The sequence below is a fragment of the Chiloscyllium punctatum genome, chromosome 1 (assembly GCF_047496795.1).
Source record: "Chiloscyllium punctatum isolate Juve2018m chromosome 1, sChiPun1.3, whole genome shotgun sequence".
NCBI classification, from domain to species: domain Eukaryota; kingdom Metazoa; phylum Chordata; class Chondrichthyes; order Orectolobiformes; family Hemiscylliidae; genus Chiloscyllium; species Chiloscyllium punctatum.
Genome location: NC_092739.1, coordinates 13,356,661 through 13,379,087, shown reverse-complemented (window position 1 = coordinate 13,379,087; position 22,427 = coordinate 13,356,661). Strand labels below are relative to the sequence as shown.

General features: G+C 41.2%; 1 protein-coding gene across 1 annotated transcript in view; it reads right to left on the bottom strand.

Moving 5' to 3' along the window:
- otud4 (OTU deubiquitinase 4) overlaps positions 1 to 22,427 on the bottom strand; it is a 109,448-nt gene that overhangs the window by 54,307 nt on the left and 32,714 nt on the right. The window contains exons 4-6 of the mRNA XM_072571168.1: positions 18,865 to 18,911; positions 9,288 to 9,360; positions 5,367 to 5,448 (exon numbers count right to left, since the gene is read on the bottom strand). Coding sequence (XP_072427269.1) covers positions 5,367 to 5,448; positions 9,288 to 9,360; positions 18,865 to 18,911 — 202 coding nt within the window. The remainder of the gene's footprint in view (positions 1 to 5,366; positions 5,449 to 9,287; positions 9,361 to 18,864; positions 18,912 to 22,427) is intronic.

Below are 22,427 nucleotides of genomic sequence, written 5' to 3'. Positions count from 1 at the left end.
CAGAATTTCCTTAACACAAACCCTCACAGTGGCACTCAGTCTCAAATTCACTATCTCACTGCTTCAAAAAAGCAACACTTTATTACACAACACAAAAAAATGCAGGGACTGATTTTCAAGTTGCAAAGCTCTTCTGGTATCTCAACCAAACAGTAGTCCAACTTCCACTGCAATTTATAGTCCTGAGAAAGAAATATGGTCCTTTATAATTTAAAAAAAAAGATAAAAACACAGCAATCTCAATCTGTGACTTTCCATACATTTAAGCTCTTTTCCGAATAAGGGATTAGATTCACTCAGGTTCTACAATTTGTAGTGTATTTGCTTTGGAATTAGAGAGTCAAATCAGCTATTGGATGCAGGTTTGCTCACTGAGCTAAAAGGTTCATTTCCAGACATTTTGTTACCTTACTAGGTAACATCTTCAGTGGGCCTCATGAGAAGCAATGCTGAAAATTCCTGCTTTCTATTTAGGATAGGAAATATCACCACCACAGGAAATGACATCACCAATCCAAAGAAACCCAAACATATATATTGAAAGCAGGAATTTTCAGCTCAGTGAGCAAACCTACATCCAAAATCTCAGCCAGAGCTACAAATCTTCTCAAAACTCATTTTTGATTAGTTTCAGGGAAAGTTACCGACTCACTTCAACCTGTTTTTTCCATCTCCAAGAGACAGGTTCTAATTCACAAAAGTCTGCTAACCTTGGTTAGCCATCCTTTCCAGCCTTTTTATGTCATTTTTAAGATTTAAAGTTGTTTGAAGTTCCGAATGTGACCTGCTTTTACTCGGCATCACGGTCATCAGAATTAATATATTCTGTGACCAGTTACGTAACAGATACCTTTTTCGCGCTTCAAGACTCCTTTCCTTGAACCATATATTGACACTTTGTGGTCACTTGCAATGTGCAACCAGTTTTCTAAGCAGGATTTCTAAATGAAGAAACGTGCAGCACAAAAGGTATCAAAGGGCAAAGTGATAGTAGGGGCACTTTGGGACTAGTGATTATAAGTCTATTAGTTTTAAAAGAGCTATGAAAGAGGACACGCCTTCCATAAAAGTTAAAGTTCTTACTTGGAGTCAGACAAGTTTTAATAGTATGAGACAAGAACTTGTAAATGTTGATTGAGTAAACTGTTCACAGGTAAAGGGACAACTGACAAGTGGCAGGTTTTCAAAAGTGTGATAAAGAGCTCAGACGCATTATGTTCCTGTTAGAGTAAAGGGGTAAGGTTGGTATGAATAGGGAACAATGGATGAATACATTGAGGTTCTTGTCAAGAATAAGAAAGAATCATACATTAGACAGAGACAACTAGGATGAAATTAATCTTTTGAAGAGTATAAAGATTGTAGGGACATTGTAGGAGGGCAAAGAGATTGCCTTGGCAGATAAGGTTAATAATAATAAATAATCCAGAGAAATTCTGCAAGTACTTTAAGAGCAAAAGTGCAACGAGAGAGCGAATAGGGTCCCCTAAAGATCAACAAAGTCTTCTATGTGCTGAACCTCAGGAGATGGCAAAGATACTAAATTAATATTTTGCATCAGTTTTTACTTTGGAGAAAGAAATAGAGGCTAGAGAACGCAGGGAAATAAATATTAATATTTTGAAAACAGTTAACATTACAGAAGATGAAGTTTTGGAAAGCAGAAAAGGTGGATTAAACTATGGGACCTGATCAGGTATATCCCAGGATGTTGTGGGAAGTTGGGTACAAATTGCGGTGTCCCTAGCAGAAATATTTGTTTCATCTATAACCACGGGTGAGATGTCAGAGGACTGAAGGGTGGCTAATGTTGTACCTTTACTTAAGAAAGGATGTAAAGGGAAGCCTAGGAACAATAGACCTGTGAGCCTGACATCAGTGTGGGTAAGTTATTGGAAGCGATTTGGAAAGATTGGATTTACATGCATTGGAGTGACATGGACTGATTAGGGATAGTCAGCATGATTTTGTGAGGGAAATCATGTCTCACAAACTTGATTGTGTTTTTGAGCAAGTAACCAAACAGATTGATGACGGCAGAGCATAGATGTTGTTTACATGGACTTCAATGAAGCCTTTGTCAAAAGGTTCTAATTAATAAAGTTAGATCATATGGGATTCAGGGTGAGCTTGCCAATTGGATACAAATTTGGCTTGATGGTCAGAGACAGGGGTGAGTTGTTTTTCAGACTGGAAGCCTGTGACCAGGAGTACTCCATAGAAAATGGTAATGGATCCACTTCTGTTTGTCATTTATATAAACAATTTGGATGAAAATATAGAAGGCATGGGATAGTAGGTTTGCAAATGACACCAAAGTTGGTGGTATAGTGGACTATGAAGAAGGTTATCTAAGATTACAAAGAGATCGCGATCAATTAAGTCAATGGGCTAAGGAGTGGCAAATTGAGTTTAATTTGGATACATGCGAGGTATTGCATTTAGTTAAAACAAACAAGGGGGCGGTTATACAATTAATGGTAAGGCCTTGGGTAGTGCTGTTTAGAACAAAGACCTAGGGGTTCGGGTACATAATTCTTTGAAATTTGTGTCACAGATAGAGAGGGTGGTTAAGGCGGCATTTAGCATGCTTGCCTTCATTGCTTAGACCTTTAAATATAGGAGTATACGGGTTGTGCTGGGCACTGGTGAGGCCTCTTCTGGAGTATTGTGTGCAGTTCTAGTCGCCACGCTATAGGAAGGATGTTATTAAATTGGAGAGGGTTCAGAAAAGATTTACCAGGATGTTGCCAGGAATGGAGAGTCTGAGTTATGAAAGCAAGCTGGAAAGCCTGGGACTCCTTTCCCTGGAGCGTTGGAGGTTGAGGGGTGACCTTTTGGAGGTCCCTTATGGGAGAGGAGAAAGTTTTAAAAAGGATATAAAGGGCAACCTTTTTTTAAAAAACACAGAGAATGATTAGTGTGTGGAATGACCTGCCAGAGGAAGTGCTGGATGCAGGTACAGTTACGTTTATAAGATATTTGGATAAGTACATGAATACAAAAGGTTTGGAGGGATATGGCCCAAAAGCAGGAAAGTGGCACTAGTTTAGTTTGGGAACTGGTGGGGGTGGACTAGTTGAACCAAAGGATCTGTTTCCACACTGTGTGACTCTATGACTCTATACTGTTATACCCTTTAAAAGGCATGTCAAATTCAAAACTTTTAAATCAAAAACTTTATTCAGTATGAGTCTTCATCCATTTTCCAATGAAGTAGTCAATTCAAAGTGCTCCAAAGAGATGACTACTTGCAGTCAGATGACCTGTTCTATGTATTCAAGAAACTAACCAAAGAACAGACTCAATGTCTGGCTTTGTGCTAAAAACGCATTCCACTCAAAGGTGTTAGCTACACATCCCAAAAACAAAACTGTGGATGAAGCTATGCCAACTACTTAAGTCACTGAAAGAATCAATGAATATAGGTTTGCAGGGCCCTTTTGTGAGAAAGTATTTCTACCCCTGGCTCATCAGACCTGGGTTCAACACATATCTACTCCAGAGGTAGGTAATACATCTCTGAACAGGTTGATTAGAAAATAGCTTCGATAATTTTTTAAAAAATTAACACAGCTAACTGGGCCCTCATGTGGCGCAGTGATAGTGTCACTACTCCTGGACAGGAAAGCTTGAGTTCAAGTCCCACCAACTCCAGAGGTGTGAGATAACATCTCTGAACAGGTTGATTAGAAAAACAGGTTAAAGCGAAAACATTGGAATTTGGGTTTGCACTTTGAGAAACAGAATTTGGTCATGGAGAGCTGTACTGACTATGCAACTGCAGCCATCTTTGAAAGAGGCAATTTTAATAACATACAAATAAGGGAATTAGGAACAAGATTTTTTTTTAAACACATTCAAGTCGGTTCTGCCACTTAATAACATCATTGCTCACCTGACTGTGCCCTCAACTCCACTTCTTACCTACCGCTGAAGTCTTATGACTCCATTGTTAGTTAAGGGTTTAACGGTCTCTTCCTCAAAAATATTCAATGATTTGGCCTCTACTGCTTTCCAGTCAAAAAAGACAAATCTTTCCTCATTTCCACCTTATGTGGACCTCTAATATTAGTCTCTCATACAGGGAAAACATTCTTTCAGCATCAATCCTGTCAGGTCTCCTCAAGGACTAGCATGATTCAATAAGATCACCTCTCATTCCTCTAAACCCCAATGGTTACAGGCCCAACCTGTCCACAGTACTCTAGATTGGCCACATCAACACATTATATAATTGTAACAAAACATCCTTTCCCGTTGCACAAAATCACAACATTCCATGTGCCTTTCCCATCATTTGTTCACTACATACCAATTGTTTGTGATTTATTAAGGCCTGTTACAGAAAACCAAGTGGTAGCAACATCTGTGCCTTAGAAAGATCTGACAGGCAGGAGGCTGGGAGAACACGAGAGGCCAAGCAGCATCAGGAGGTGGAGAAGTCGACATAACCCTTTTTCAGAGTCCTGAAGAGTTACACTAGAAACGTCCACTTCTCCACCTCCTGATGCTGCCTGGCCTCTCGTGTTCTCCCAGCCTCCTGCCTGTCGGTTTTGGATTCCAGCATCTGCAGGGTTTTTTTGTCTCTTAGAAAGATCTGAAGCTTTAAAAATCATAAGGTCACCGTGTCTTTTGAGTCCAGCAAACAGCTAAACAGTCCTTTGGTGATGAGAACTTAAGAAAATGACAGTGACCTACATAAAGTCTCTCTCATCAAGAAGCAGATGGCTTCAGATCTTCAATTCACCCAGCTGCACTTCAGGTGAGATAACAAATTTCCATCATTAGATTTACAATGAACCTCTTACAAAACAAGATAGACTCATGAATAATTAAATATTTTTTGGTTCAGTTAATTATTCGTCTTTTTTTGGTTTCAATTAATTAACCTTCACAGACAATATTTTTCATAAAAAGAAAAGCTAGTTATTCAAATCATCACACTCAGGAGTGAAAACACACAGACACATCTTAAAATTTTTATGGCAGCTGTGAAGGAGGCAAGCATTTCGGCAGTACTTTCTCACTCTGTCTCTAACAATCTAGCGAATCAGTTGGAGGGAAGGATACATATGCAAAAGCTAAAACTCCATTTAAATGAGACATTTCAAAAAATCTTGCACATTTTTAAAAAGTGATGTAACATCAGCAGTTTTGAATAGTCTGTTGCAAATTATAGTTGAGAGTATAGTGCTGGAAAAGTACAGCAGGTCAGGCAGCATCCGAGGAGCAGGAAAAATCGGCGTTTCAGGCAAAAGCCCTTCATCAGGAATGTAATCTCCACCATCTGCAGTACTCACTTTCGCCCTGTTGCAAATTATAGACAATAAAATGAATTTGCAAATTAAAATCAGAGTACTTACACTGGCAAATGGCTGCAGCATCCACAAATGTCTTAGGATAGACACTATCATAATGATTTCCATTTGAAAAGCATAAAAGGATCTAAATGGAAGTTGAGAAAATAAATGGTCCAATTAGTCTTACTATTATCATCTTTGGACATTAGCAGGTTACTATCAATGTCCAAATCCAGTCAACTAATGCTCCTTGGGACTGCCACAACTGGAATGAGTTCATATTCAACTTTTGGACTAGTAGAGTGGAAAACACTGCCACCCAAAAAACTCTTGCCCTTGGGTTTATAAAATGCTTTGCGTATGGGGCACTTAAAAGGTTAAGTTTAGGTTAGTTTTACAGTTTAGTGCACAATACCAAAAGCTAAGTGATAATACCATTCGAGGAAAGTATTGTTTATTTTTATTTGAGTTGTGATTTCCTGCTACAATCCAAAATCTACCATCTTTCAGAGCTGCTTCAAGTTTTATGCCTATTCACTTGAACAGCAACTCTGAAACCAGATTCAAGCTGAGACCACTACCTCCAGTGAATCATTCAGCATCTCTTCATTACTGAACAAATAAAACCAGATCATTGATAACATTGGTTACAGCCACTGAAGAAAGTATGTATGAAATGACAGATTGTGTTTAAACGTATTATTTACATTAAAACCTGTAATAGATAAGTTTATACCTATCATAATTATTTGTGGAGGGGCTTCTCTCAACAGAAGATACTCACCAATTACTTCCAGACATTTCTTTAAAAGTGTTAGAGGTCAGGACAGAGTACAAAAGCATTCTGGTGCAGGATGCAACAATGTCAAAACATTTAGAACTTCACCTCTGGTAATTCGCAAAGGTCTGACCAGATCGGGAGGTCAGATGATCAAATGCAGCTTGGTTCAAGAAGCAGCTTTTAAAGAGAATCTTTAAAAAGGAGGAAAGTAAGCCACACAGACGCCTGCAGCAAATTCCAGATACTAGGGAAATAAAAACCAAAAGAACTGTGGATGCTGTAAATCAGAAACAAAAACAGAAGTTGCTGGAAAAGGATCGGAGGAAGGGTCACCAGACCTGAACCATTAACTTTGATTTCCCTTCACAGATGCTGCCAAACCTTCCAAGCTTTCCCAGCAACTTCTGTCTTTGTCCCAGATACTAAGACTCGAACAGCGAGCAGCAAGTCATTTCAAATTTGTGCAATGAAAACCTGGACTGTATAAGAATCGAAAACATACAGTTTGGAGATCTAGTGGTGATCTATTACAGGTTTGGAAACAAGGCTGAAAATATTTAAATCGAGCATTGTACAACCAAGGTAGACTAGTGAGTACAGAGATGTTGGGTGAAAAGAACTTCACAGGATCATGGAATCCCTTACTCAGTCGTAGAGGTGTACAGCATGAAACAGGCCCTTCGACTTCAACTCGTCCATGCCGACCAGATATCCTAACCTAATCTAGTCCCATTTGCCAGCACTTGGCCCATATCCCTCCAAACCCTTCCTATAAATATACCCATCCAGATGCCTTTTAAATGCTGAAATTGTACCAGCCTCCACCACTTCCCCTGGTAGCCCATTCCATTCACGTACCACTCTGTGTGTGAAGAAGTTGCCCCTTAGGTCCCTTTTAAATCTTTCCCCCTCACCCTAAACCTATGCCATCTGGTTCTGGACTTGCCCACCCAGGGAAAAGACCGTGTCTATGTACGCTACCCATGCCCCTCATGATTTTATAAACCTCGATAAAGTCACCCCTCAAACTCTGATGCTCCAGGTAAATCAGCCCCAGCCTATTCAGCCTCTCCCTATGGCTCAAATCCTCCAACCCCAGCAACATCTTTGTCAATCTTTTCTGAACCCTTTCAAGTTTCACAACATCTTTCCAATAGGAAGGAGACCAGAATTGCACGCAATATTCCAACAGTGGCCTAACCAATGTCCTGTACAGCCGCAACATGACCTCCCAACTCCTGTACTCAATACTCTGACCAATGAAAGAAAGCATACCAAATGCTTCTTCACTATCCTTTCTAACTGCGACTCTACCTTCAAGGAACTATGAACCTGTACTCCAAGGTCTCTTTGTTCAGCAACACTCCCCAAGACCTTACTATTAGGTGTATAAATCCTGCTACAATTTGATTTTCCAAAATGCCGCACCTCACATTTATCTAAATTAAACTCCATCTGCCACACCTCAGCCCAACGGCCCATCGGATCAAGATCCTGTTGTACTCTGAAGTAACCTTTCTTCACAGTTCACTACACCTTTTTGGTGTTATCCGCAACTTATTTACTACACCACCTATGTTCACATCCAAATCATTTACATAAATGACAAAAAACAGTAGACCCAGCACTGATCCTTGTGGCACACCACTGGTCATAGGCTTCCAGTCTGAAAAACAACCCTCCTCCACCACCACCCTCTGTCTTCTACCTTCGCGCCAGTTCTGTATCCAAATGGCTAGTTCTCCCTGTATTCCATGAGATCTAGCCTTGTTCACCAGTCTACCATGAGGAACCTTGTTGAATGCCTTACTGAAATCCACATAGATCACATCCACCGCTCCGCCCTCACCAATCCTCTGTTACTTCTACAAAAAACCCAATCAAATTCATGAAACATGATTTCCCATGCACAAAGTCACAATGACTATCCCTAATCAGTCCTTGCCCTTCCAAATTCATGTAAATCCTGTCCCTCACGATTCCCTCCAACAACTTGCCTACCAACCAATGACAGGCTCACCAGTCTGTAGTTCCCGGCTTTTCCTTACCACCTTTCTTAAATAGTGGCACCACATTAGCTAACCTCCAGGCTTCTGGTATCTCAGCTTTGACTATCGATGATACAAACATCTCAGCAAGAGGCCCAGCAACCACTTCGCTATCTTCCCACCCAGTTCTAGGGTACATCTGATAAGGTCCTGGGGATTTATGCGTTTCAAGACATCCAGCACCTCCTCCTCCATAATATGGACATTTCTCAAGATGTCACCATCTATTTTCCTACATTATATCTTCCATGTCCTTCTCCACATTAAACATTGATGCAAACATACTCATTTTGTATCTCCCCCCCGCCCATCTCCCACAGCTCCACACACAGGCTGTCTTGGTGCAAGTTTGGAAACTGTCTGTAGGAATTTGAATGAGCTTAAGGTTACGGAGGGTAGATGGCAGAAGGCTGGTCAGAATAATATTTTAAAATCATGTTGAGGGATAACAAAGGTGTGGATGAGGGTTTCAGCAACAGACAAGCTAAGGCAGGGATGGAGATGGATGATGTTAGTTATCGACATGGTTTTAAGGTTTAGGATGGGAAGCTCAGCAAGCAATCAAATGGGAGATGAAGCTTGTGATACAGTAATACTTGAGTTCAGTAGTTTAAAGAAAAGTACAGCTTTCGAGTGTTGTACTCGGTCGCAGCTGTACAAATTACTGATACTTCAGATGGTCTCAACAATGCAAACTTTATTTTAAAACTGACTTCTAAGCAGTAAGTATTTGGAAATAACGAAATTATATCTGCAGAGGGGTCTTTCACAAACTCAGGAACTTTCAAAGCACTTTACAGCCTAAAGTATATATTTCTGAAGCAATGACACATTTCTGACATGCAACTGTCAGTTGGAATACTGTAAACTTGTAAAAACAACTGAGTTCATAACCATATAAATCTGTTTCAAATGATTTTAGATAAACATTTGCCAGGATACGGAAGTAAATTCTACTGGTCTTCATAAAACAATGTCACTGAATTTTTCACACGTGTTCAAAAGAGAGAAGGGATAACAGTTTTAACACCTTATCCAAAGGACAACAACTGTGATTATATGGTCATGCCTCTGGAGTTGATTTACAATGTGATTTTCTTGTATTTCCATTTAGAATCACTGCAAATGAATTCACCACTTTTTCTGAGAACTTACTGTGTCAGGGAATCCATTTTCAGTAACACGGGCAGGTGGTCTATTTGGCTCCTGGTAAATTATAAAATCTCGTCTGTGAAAGTAAAAAATATAACAGATTAGAAACTATATTGAAGCAATCACGAAAAACCTAATCATATTCTATCTTACTGTACAAACCAAGAGATAACAGTCATTACAACTTAACTGTTTCAAGCCATAGAAACCAGAAGGTCCTAGGTATAGTCAGCTGGGCCGAATGTAGGATCAGTATCAATTAACACCATACTTTCTGGTCCAAACCATGAGCAGCAAAAATCTCTCCCAGTTGGCTACTGTCAAACATTCACATGGATATCGTCATCTGATCAGATCAGGTCAAGCCAAGACTCTCCTAATATCTGCTAAAACTAAAATGGGAACTGACCACAGTACTGGATGAGCTCAGCACCCATGTATTGGGCTTGTATCAGATGGGACAACTATATTTCCACACTATTTTCAGGAGGGGAAAAGAAAAATGAATATCAGGAAAATGATTGGGGTGGGGGAGGAGAGTCACAGAGAGAGTCAGAAACAGAAACAGAGTGTGTGTGCGACAACGGTGCAATACAGACATAACAAGAAACAAAGTATTAGAACAATGACACTAGATCACACTTTCCAATTGGCAATCTTGCAGTAGTGTAGGTATAAATGCTGAGCTCAATGTCCAATGAAGAGGAGAAGGTAACTGTAGATTTGCAAACAATGGTCATCCCAGAGACACATCCAACAAGTACAGATTGGTATTTAATGCTTACAATCCAGAATTCCCCCAGCCCATTTAAATTTAAACTCCCCAAATGAAAATCCTGAGAGAGAGAAACTACATGGTACACTTACAAAACAAATAAATTCGCCCCCTCCAAACTGATCAACAGCCGCTTGCACTAATGGGCCCATGGTACTTTACAGGAGTCTAATCAGGTAAAAACTGACAGCTAACGAAGAGGGCCAGATATTAGGGCAAGTAACCAAAGTGAGCTGGGGGTGGGGTATGCGGAGAGAGAAGAATGGGACAGGGATAGATGGGGAACTAAAGGGGTGGAGAAATTTAGAAAAGGAATTTTAGAGCCTGCATTCTATACAGTGAAAGATAAAGTGTCCAGCAAGGAAGGTATGGGGATCCAGAATTTAGTTTTGGAGAAGCATCATCCAATGTGCTTGCCCAAAAATAAACACAATGTTCTTGTCTCCAGTGTGGGCAAGGGCAAAGATGGCAGGGAGGTTCAGTGTACTGACCACAGCACTGTGGTCTAACGTGTCATTCAAATACCCCACTAAGAGAGAAATGTAGCAGTAATATCGGAAAGCATTGTTAGGGGAATAGATAAATGTTCACCAAAGCAAAAATAGTCCCAACGGCTGTGCTGCCTACCTGGTGTCAAGGCAAGATATTTCTTCTGGGCTGGAGAGGGACTTGGATAGGGGTGGGGTGTGGGTGGGACTAGAGAGAGGAGGATCCAGTTGTTATAGTCCATTTAGCTACAAACGACATAGGCATGACAAATAAAGAGATTTTGCTGAGGAATACATTGTAAAGCAGAACCGCAAACGGTAATCATCTCAGGATTAATCCCACACGGACCCACCTATCTCTGTGACCCTGCATATCCCATGGCTAATCCATCTAGCCGACACATCCCTTGATAGTATGGGCAATTTAGTACAGCCAACTAATTTGCATATCTTTGGACTGAGGGAGTTAGGGTAAGCATTTCTGGCATCCTGCCATTATTTGGGAAGCTTGACATGTTCGATTCTGCCAAAGACTGGGCAGTCTGTGGAAAGAATCCATTATTTTTCCAGGCAAATGAGACGGAGGCAGATGAAAAGCAACGAGAAATTCCCCTGACAGCATGTGGACCTGCAGAGATTTTGGAGCTAATTTTCCCTGAGGCACCAGATACTAAAACCTTTCAAGAGTTGACAGATCTAGTGAAGGAATATTATGGACCCAAGCCTCCTCTAATTCTGAGTCACTACCATTTTTACTCAGCAATTTGAGAACAACAGCAATCTAAATCGGAATTTTTGAATAGGTTAAGACCACCGGCAGAGGCACAGGACTTTGGTTTAACCCTTAATGAGATGCTGAGACATCATTTGGTATACTGGATTAATAACGTAATCATGCAAAAGCATGTATACCTGGTTTGTAACAGTTAAATTGCTTTGCAACACCAAAATCAAAACATCTGGCTCAAATGCAGGTCAACACTGAAACAGCTGTTTCAACTATCACAGAACCAGTCTTTAATAAAATTTGCTCTGGACTTCAACCTTAGGTTTGCATAAGATCTCGGACAGACTGAGAGCCTATACTGGGGAATCTTTATAGATTATGGGTACACCTTTATTTTGCATCAGTGTTTACTGTGGAGAAGGACATAGAAGATACGGAATGTGGGGAAATAGATGGTGATATCTTGAAAAATGTCCATTTTACAAGAGGAGGAAGTGCTGGCTGTCTTAAAATGCATAAAGGTGGATAAATCCCGAGGACCTGATCAGGTGTATCCTAGAACTCTGTGGGAAGCTAGAGAAGTGATTACTGATCCTCTTGCTGAGATATTTGTGTCATCGATAGTCACAGGTGAGGTGCCGGAAGACTGAAGATTGGCTAATGAGGTGCCACTATTTAAGAAAGGCGGTAAGAACAAGCCAGGGAACCATAGACCAGTGAGCCTGACCTCGGTGGTGGGCAAGTTGTTGGAGGGAATACTGAGAGACTGGATTTACATGCATTTGGAAAGGCAAGGACTAATTAAGGATAGCCAACATGGCTTTGTGCTTGGAAAATCATGTCTCATGAACTTGATTGAGATTTCTGAAGAAGTAACGAAGAGGACTGATGAAGACAGAGCAGTAGATGTAACTTCAGTTAGGCTTTCAACAAGGTTCCTCATGATAGACTGGTCAGCAAAGTTAGATTACATGGAATACAGAGAGATCCAGCCATTTGGATACTGAACTGGCTCAAAAGATAGAAGGCAGCGGTGATGGTGGAGGGTTGCTTTTCAGACTGGAGGCCTGTGACCAGTGGTGTGCCACAAGAATCAGTGCTGGGTCCACTGCTTTTCATCATTTATATAAATGATTTGGATGTGAAGATAGGAGATATTGTTAATAAGTTTGCAGATGACACCAAAATCGGAGGTGTAGTGGATAGCGAAGAAGGTTATCTCAGAGTACAACGGAATCTTGATCAGATGGGCAAATGAGTGGAGGAGTGGCAGATGGGAGTTTAACTTAGATAAGTGCGAGGTGCAGCATTTTGGAAAGGCAAATCAGAGCAGGATTTATACACTTAATGGTAAGGTCCTGGGGAGTATTGCTGAACAAAGACACCTTGGCGTGCAGGTTTATAGTTCCTTGAAAGTGGAGTCACAGGTAGATAGGATAGTGAAGATGTTGGTATGCTTGCCCTTATTGGTCAGCGAGTAAAGGAGTTGGGAGGTCACGTTGCAGCTGTACAGGACATTGGTTAGGCCACTTTTGGAATACTGCATGCAATTCCCATCTCCCTGCTATAGAAAGGGTGTTGTGAAACTTGAAATGGTTCAGAAAAGGATGTTGCCAGGGTTGGAGGGTTTGAGCTATAGGGACAGCTGAATAGGCTGGGGTTATTTTCGCTGGAGTGTCAGGGGCTGAGAGGTGACCTTAAAGATGTATAAAATCATGACAGGCATGGATCAGGTCCAAGTAGACAAGGTCTTTTCACTGGGGGCGGAGTTCAAAAGTACAGGGTACAGGTTTAAAGAGAGACGGGAAAGATTTAAAAGGAACCGAAGAGGCAACTTTTTCTCGCACAGGGTGGTGCACGTATGGAACAAGCTGCCAGAGGAAGTGGTGGAGGCTGGTAAAATTACAGCATTTGAAAGCATTATGGATGAATAGATGAATAGGAAGGGTTTAGAGGGATATGGGCCAAATGCTGGCAAATTGGACTAGATTAATTTAGGATATCTGGTTGGCATGGATGAGTTGGACCAAAGGGTCCGTTTCCATGCCAGATATTTCTATTACTCTATGACCTTTGGTTCATTTATCAATTAGAAAATGGCTGCCTGAATGAAGTCCTAATTAAATACCAGGACATTTTTCAGGTAGATCTTGAGACTAGATCAAAAGAGCCAAGGCCATCTTGTTTGCGGACCAGGAAGCACTTTGACGATTCTACAAGGCCCGCACAGAGCCATGCGCCTTGTGTGCACAAGTAGAGGCAGAAATCAGAAGGCTGGATAGCAAAGGCATCATCAAACCAATCCAGTTTATGGAATGGGCAGCACCGGTTGTTGTAAAGATTGTGAAGCCCGACAGGTTGGTTCACCTTTGTGGGATTTTAAACAAACGGTAAACTGCTCTTCACAGCTGGATAATTACCCAATCACTCACATAAAAGATTGATACACAAATCCGGCAGGGGGGTCGTCCTTCACAAAACTGGACAGGAGTCATGCATACTTGCAATTAAGGTTAGGTGACGAATCCCAGAAGTACGCTACATAATTGTTTGTACCAAATACACGAGACTGCGACTTGCCAGCAAAGGACAACGAAGAACATTTTACAAGGTCTACCCCAGGTCGCCATTTATCTGGATGATGTGCTTATAACAGGGAAGACCAATAAGGAGCAGTTAGAGAACTTGGACTTAGTCCTTAGATATTTCTCCCAAGCAGACATACACCTTAGAAGGGAACAATGTCTGTGCTGCATTGGCAGCACGGTGGCTCAGTGGTTAGCACTGTTGCCTCACAGCGCCAGGAACCCAGGTTCGATTCCAGCCTCGGGCGACTGTTTGTGTGGAGTTTGCACATTCTCCCAGTGTCTGTGCGGGTTTCCTCCGGGTGCTCCAGTTTCCTCCCACAATCCAAAGATGTGCAGGTTGGGTAAATTGGCCATGCTAAGTTGCCCATGGTCTTCATGGATGTGTAAGTTAGGTGTATTAGTCTGGGGTAGATGTTGGGGCATGGGTCTGGATGGATTACTCTTCAGAAGGTTGGTGGGGACTTGCTGGCCCAAAAGGGCCTGTTTCCACACTGTAGGGATTCTATATCTTAAGCACCCCAAGTGACCTACTTGGGATACAGAGTCAAGAAGACCGGATTATATCCTTTGGAAGATAAAGTGAGGGTAATCAAAGGTGCCCTGGCTCTCACATCTCTACTGGAGCTTCGGTCTTTTCTTGAGCTGATGACTTTTCATTCATTCATAACGGAAAGTTCATTCATAACCCGCCTTTCTTCCTGACACCTTTGTACCAACTCCTAAAAAAAAGGCTAAACCTTGAAAATGGTCATGTAGCCAAACCATAGCTTTTAGGGAAGAAACAGCTATCATCCTCCATTATGGTGTGAGCACACTACGATGCCAAGCGAGATCTGGTAGTGGCATGCAATGCCTCTCCATACAGCATCAGGATAGTATTAGCTCAAAGGTGGCCAATGGAAAAGAACAAACAGAAGCATACGCAGCCAGGACTTTGCCTAACGCAGAGTGTAAATACACCCAGATTGAGAAGGGGATTTGGCAATTGTATTTGGAGTCAGGAGATTCCACCAATACCTTTACGGACATAGATTTGTAATGACGGACCAAAAGTCCCTACTTGGTCCACCTAAAGAGGACAAGGCAGTGCCCACCCATTGCTTCAGTTCAAATTCAGCAGTGGACTTTAAGTGTGGATAAATCACGTTTGAACACCATCTAGGAGGCCAAGTAGTGAATGCAGATGCACTGAGCCACCTCCTACTGGCAGATACACCACCAGTGGTACAGCCACTGGAAAAGTCGGGAATAGTTCCAAATTTTCTGGACACACTTCCGGTCACAGCTGACAATATCAGACTCTGGATGCAGAAAGATCCAGTCCTGGCAAAACCAGAGGTGATGTGGGAAACCAAAGCACTGTCACAATCAGAACTGAAACCTTTCTGGACTTGGCCAGACCAGATCACAGCAGAGGTTGAAATATTATTATGGGGAATAGCAGTGATTGTCCCAAGCAGAGGTCGCTGCCAGACGTTGGCTAAATTCCACCAGGGTCATCCAGGGGTTTCCAAAATGATAATGTTGGCGGGAAGTTGTGTCGGGTGGTCAGGATTGGATGCTTACATAGCTGCCAATAAGGATAAACATTTCCACTTGCAGCTCCCCCACCTTCCTGGGGTTGCTCCTTAAACCCTAGACTTGGTTACATGTTGACTATGCAGGTCCATTCACAGGCTCAATGTTCTTAGTCATTGTGGATGCCCACTCAAAGTTGTTGATGTGCAGAATTCATTCATCCATCCATCACAGGGATGTTTGCAATACACAAACTCCCGAAAATATCGGTCACAGATAATCAGCAGGAAACTTGAGTATTTCTTAAAGTTCAATGACATTTGACATATTATGACAGCACCATGCCATTCATCATCCAATGGTCTGGTAGAAAAAGCAGTCCAAACATGGAAGGCAGGCTTAAAGAAACAGCCTACAGCTTCATTAGATGCCAAACTGTCCCAGTTCCTATTTGATTATAGGACTCTCTCTCATGCAACAACAGGGAGAGCTCCAGAGTTGCTAATGGGGAGAAGACTCAGCAGCAGGTTAAATCTGATCTTCCTAGAGCATGAAACAGCATCAGGAACACCAATGCTGGATGCAAGACTCTACTAAGCAAGAGAGATGGTTTACTGCAAGAGAGACGGTTTACTTCAAAGTAACAAAATTTGAACCGCAGAATGACCCTGCATGGATGGTAGGCCTGGTCGACGCAAGTTCAGGTCCACTGACATACATGGTGCAGGTAGGTGCATTGGTCCTGAGCAAGCATGTGGACCATATGAAAGAATTTGAAATTGGCACAGCGGATGTCCCCGTGTCAGTGTTTTCGCCACCTGAAGAGAATGAATGTCTTACAAGATGCTCCAGATGCAAGAGGCAAGCTATTGCATTACATGCTGCCAGTTTCCGAGGCAGAGTCGGAAGAACCTGCCCTAGTGCTAAAACACCCCAGGAGGAGCTACAAGGAAAAGAAATAGCCTATGTCCTCGGACTCGGTGATGGGAGGGATTTAATAACTATAACGACGTCAGCTAGGTTACCCTCAAAGAAGATTCCCTGAGTGGGGCTGTTAATCTGATCCAATCATGGAGCCCTGGCTAACTTAAGAACAGAAGTGTCAGGCATACTGACTCAGAGTTGGTTCTTAGGGAGCTGGATCATTGTAAAGGACATTCCACATGTAACCAAAGGGTTACTTGGTGATGGGATACCGGTCGCTGTGGAGTTATTCAAATAGAAATAAATAAATATTCCTTCGTAGCTATTGCAAAGATACAATTGCAGGGTGACCAAGACAAGGAACTCAATATTGAAGGGTATTCTGTATTCCAGAAGAATAAGCAAAAGGTAAAAGGATGAGGGATAGCTTTGTCAACAAAGGATGTGATTAAGTCAGTGGGGAATAGTGATATAGATGCAATAGATTGTGCTCGGACATAACTTTACATTGAAATAAGGATCAACAAGAGCAAGAAGTTACGGCTGGGAGTTGTCCACAGGCCTCTGAAAAGTTGCCTCATTGGAGATCAATTCTAAACTGTAGAACAATGAAGATATGCAAGAAGAGCACGACAATTGTAACAGCTGATTTTAACTTGCATATTGATTAGACAAATCCAACAGGTAAGAATAACACAAAAGTTACATCCGTAGAGTGTATCAGGAGCAATGTGTTGCAAAACCTACTTGGGAACAAGTTATATTAATAAGGTAATGTGTAATAAAGTAGGATTATTAAAAGAAACCATAGGTAAGGATTCTCTAGGGATTAGCAATCAAATTTTGAATTCAGTTTGAGAGACAGAACAACGCAGTGCTCTCAACTTACATGAGGGCAATTACAGAGGTATGAAGAAAGAGCTGTCTAAAGCAGACAAGAAGGTACATTAATGGAAAAGCACTGCATGTGCAATGCAGGCATTTATGTAGATATATTATAATGCTCAGCAAAACGTTATTCCTGTCAAAGAGGAAGACTCAACAAGAAGAATGAACCACCAATGGTTACGAAAGGCAACCGAAGAGAGTATTCAAATCAAAACCAGGCATTCAGGGCAGTGGTGGGCCAGATGATTAGGAAGTTTTAGGAACCAGTTACAGATAACTAAAGACAGGGAGAAATTATTTTAAAAGTCTTTATCACAAGAAACAAAGTATTAGAGTATGAATACTAAAAGCAGATGTGTTACCAAGATTGGACAGCTCACACCCAAGGGATTTAAAAGGAAATGGTCATAGATAATGTGGCAATGGTTGAAATATTTTAAAATTCACTGTATTGAAAAGTGATCAAACTTCAGTCCGTTTAAATGTTGCAAGAGGCTATATGATCATTTCTTATTTATTCACTGACATAAAGAGGCCCTGACAAAGTGAAATTTAGTCTATCTTTAAAAGGCTTTGATCTGATTATCAGTTTGATTGCATCCATCTTGATCAGTGTACCACTACACTTGTGTGTTGCTAACGGAAGAATAAACTGTTCAAGTAATCTAACGTAGAAAAAGCTGGTTAGACAGAATAAATCGTTTTTCACTGGGTGTTTCAGTATCACTGTAAGATTCAAAATAAAGTCTAGTATGTCACCTTACTATGATGCTAAGGTGTAATGTTAAAAGATTAAATGGGAATATCTCTCTGGACATTAATGTAACATTAAAGGGTTAAACTACACAGTGAACATTCTGGAAGTACGTGGGGACGACATTCATGCAGGAATGCAAATGACTCCCATTCGAATTAAACAGTCATTTGCTACTACTCCCCTACTATTTCAAATTAAACTATCGTGTAATCTCTTCCATTCAGAAATGCTTTTGCAGCTACCGCCTGAAGCTAGGGGAGCTGCGCCTGCATTGTCTTGAGGAATCACCGAGTCAGAAAATCATTCGCACAATGATTCCCCAGGATTAGGGCATTCACATTTACATTATCTCAGAGGATGATCTCATCGTACCTGGGGTAAGATGTGACTGTGAGGGAGTAGCTGGGGCTTGTCGCGAGTGGCACGTGACAGTGGGAGAGTGCCCAGAGTATCCGTAAGCATGGCCAACTGACCTGTATAAAGGGGGTTGTGTTTTCTTTGTTTGGGGCCTCTTTTGACTCTACCTCGCACACCTGCAAAGAGGCTCAAAAGGGGCTCACCTAGTTTGTACAGGCTTTAATAAACTGTAACTGTTTGCAGAAGTTGGCATGTGTGAATTGCATCTCGTGTTTGAAACCTCAGGAAAAGAACCTAACAAAGGGAATACTTCATTGAGAGAGATACTACCTTTTGAATTAGGGATCAAATCAAAACCCTCTTCAGTATTAAGTGGTTGCAACATACTTTAGAAAATGAAAAGCACTATAGATGCAAGAGTGTTTTTTTCCCCCTTTTGATACGTTTCCAAGATATTAGGAAGCAAATTGAGAGGATCAGAATGACAGTAACGATGCACAACTCCAAGGTAAAAAATATAAGCGCATTCAATAGAATTAATATTCGTGGTGAACTTACTTGTACAAGAGTGAAAGAGCACTGATTTCCACTTGCCCAACCCATTCCTGCATTGGGAAAAGAAATCAAAGTTAGAAGTTGCTCATTAAAATTTAATGAGACTTAAATATTTCAAATACGATTAGAAATATAGTTCTAATACATCAAGGAATGCAGTTCTGTACCAAAACGCAGACATATTTTATTTTGTTTAATCACGAGCTGGGTCAACATGCACACAACACCAAACAAAACCTCTACAATGTAAGCGAAAGGGTGGGGACTAGGTCAGAAATGGAGCGCTATTAAGCGCATTAGCACCAGTACTGAATTGAATTAACTTTAATGTTACATGTACTCGAATGAGTGCTTTTAAAAATTTACAGTCACCGCATTACTGCACCATGTTAGATACTCATATGCAAGATCAAATTCTGAGGAAACAAAAAAAAGTAAAGAAATAAATAGTCCAGGATTACAGGTCATTATAGGTCAAATTAGAAAAATTATTAAGTTAGAAAGTTCAGAGTATCAGTCTTTCGGATCCCATTCATGCCAGCACCTAACCTCAAGGGAGGCCTCAACTGCCTCACCACCACCTGCACCAGACCTACCAATGTAGGCGTTACCCGGTTAAATGCCAGCACTTCACCGGTGGGCCCACTTCACTGATGCCGCTGAACCCACACTCACCCCGCAACAAATGCACAAAACACAGAACGCGAGCACCCAAATGCAGCAGGTAATCAAGATGGCTAATGGAATGTTGGCCCTTATTTCAAAGGGGTTGCAGTTTAAAAGTAGGAAAGTCTTTCTGCAACTGTACAAGGTGTTGGTGAGCCCACAACTGGAGTAGTGAGAGAAGTTTTGGTCCCTTTATTCAAGGAAAAATATTAGTTCATTGGAGACAATTCATCTAAGGATCACCAGGATGAACCCTGATATGGTGGGGTTGTCTGGACCATTGGAACTTGGAAGAAAGAGGGGTAATCTCATTGAGACATAGGATTCCTAAGGGGTTTCACAGGGTAAATGCTGAGAGAATGTTTCCTTTCTTGGAAAGAGTCTAGAAGCACAGGTATAATCTCAGAATAAAGGGGCATCAATCTAAAACTGAGCTGAGGAGGAATTTCTTCTCTCCTTCTCACAGAGGATTTATGGGTAGAGTCCTGTGTATAATTAAATAGGTAGATTCTTGATGAGAAGGGAAATCAACACTTAACGGGGAAATCTCAGGAAAGTGGTCAACTCAGAGCAGCCATGATCCAAATGAATGGTGGAGCAGGCCAAACGATCTACTCTTATGGTCTCAACTTCCTTGTCCAGGGATGTAACATCAGAAGCACAGCCTCCTAGCTGATGAAAGGTCGCTGGAGAGGGCAGGTGGCCAGATAGTGGCAGGTGAGCATGGCTATGAAGCATCGGTATCTTCATCTCATCCACCATAACCCCCACCTCCCACACCCCCCCCCAACCCCCTTCTCCCCAAAGCTTGCCCAATCCCTCATCAACAGTGCATTCATGCAGGGTGAGGCCACTGCACACACAACATGGTGACATTGCACAAGTACAGACACTTTCTACACTTCACCTGCCACAGGCAAGTGATGTCACTGGCCACATTTGCCAATGCACGGAGTGCATGCTGTATTATGGATAATCACACCATTTCCATTGCCCATGTTTTCCCTATCTTAACACCTGCACCTTTCTCGCCTATTAACACTAACAACATGTTCATATCTCCAACTACTTCCTGTTCGTTGCCTGGAAGTGAAAGGCAAAGGACACTCTCTTGACACTTCCAACCTCATTCACTGGAGTTTAGAAGAATGACAGGGGATCTCACAGAAATCCATCAAATGCTAACAATCTGGACATTATAAATGCAGAAAAGATGTTCCTGATGACCAAGAAGTCCAAAAGTAGGATCTCAGGATTCCAGGTAGGCCATTTAGGATTGAGATGAGGAGATGCTTCTTCACCCAGAGAGTAGTGAGCCTGTGGAAAGTGGTTGAAACCAAAACATTCAATGTTTTCAAGGAGTTGGACATAGTTCTTAGGGTTAAAAAGAACCAAGGGTACAGGCAGAATGCAGGTTCGGAGTTGAATGATCAGCCATGATCATTCTGAATAGCAGAGAAGGTTCATAAGGGCTGAGTGAGCTACTCCTGCTCCTATATTTTATATGTTTATATATTTCCTTCAAAGAGGTTTTGTTTGTTATAAAAAAATTCAATTTTTAAAAAGCCATGTTGAAAATTTAAAGAACACTGGAGTGACATTCTTTCCACTCAACCCACCTTCATTATGTCCTGAATTCACAGTTCAGTTTGTATTCAAATAATTTAAAACAGTGGTTTCCAAATTAAAAGTTACCCTTTAGGTTTTATACTCTGTACTCCAAACCTGGGAGGGTGATGGAGGCAGAAACCCTCTGAACATTTTAGTAGTATTTAGATGTGCACTTGAGATACTGAAGCATACAATGCTGGAAAAGCATACAAAAACACTGACAACGGGATTAAAATAGATCAGCATGGATGCAATGGGCCGAACAGCCTTTATTGTGCTGTAGAACTCTTATGACTCTATATCCTACTTGGGCACTGAATAAGCAATTAATTCAATTAAAAGGACGTCACAGACCTCACATCCATAATGTACATGCAGCTGCCTAACACTTAAATAAACTACATCAAGATCTAAAAACTGAGGAAAGAACCCATGGCCATCTATTGTAGTTCATACGATTTTTCCTTCTCTTAAACAACCAAATTGAAAATTCACTGAACTGGACCTTGAGCTACAAACAAAAGTGGTCCAGAGTTTCTGTCCAGAATGAACACTAAAGAGGAGTTGTGTCCATAATTTTCTTAATTAATTATGCAGGATCCTTTACACGCTTCAAACATTGAAAACAGTTAAAAGAATACAATTCACAATTAAACTGTCAAAATTACATTCTCTATTTCTCTTTGCATGTTTTAATATAATAATGTACAAGATAGTTCCTGGAAGAGTGCATGTACATGAATGCTTGAAAATTTTTAACATGGTTAAAATTTGCCAGGGGGTCAATATAGCATTGAATCACTGCTGGACATGGACTTAGTTCTGAGGAACAAATTATAATTCCGATTTGTTCCTCAGAAATCAGTCCATATCCAGTCGTGATTCAAGAAATAGAGAATGTAATGTTGATTTTCACAGAATCATGGGCAAAGACATGAGATAAAACCCTCAAGGCACAGACAAAAATCCCAATATATTGCATGATAAACATCATGATATCTCTATTCCCATAATATATCTGAATTAAGATGGGCAATACCACACAAAAAAAAAATCAGAATCGTATTGTATAGAAGGGGCCCTTTGATCCATCTATACTATCAGAAATAATTATTACTACCCTAATCCTACCTCCCAGCACTTGGCCCTTGGACACTTCAAGTGGTCATCCAAGTACTTTTTAAAAAGGTTGTGAGGTTACTGCCTCAACTACCTTCCCAGGCAGTGCATTCCAGACCCCCACCACACTCTAGATCAAAATGTTTATCCTCAAATCCTCTCCAAACATT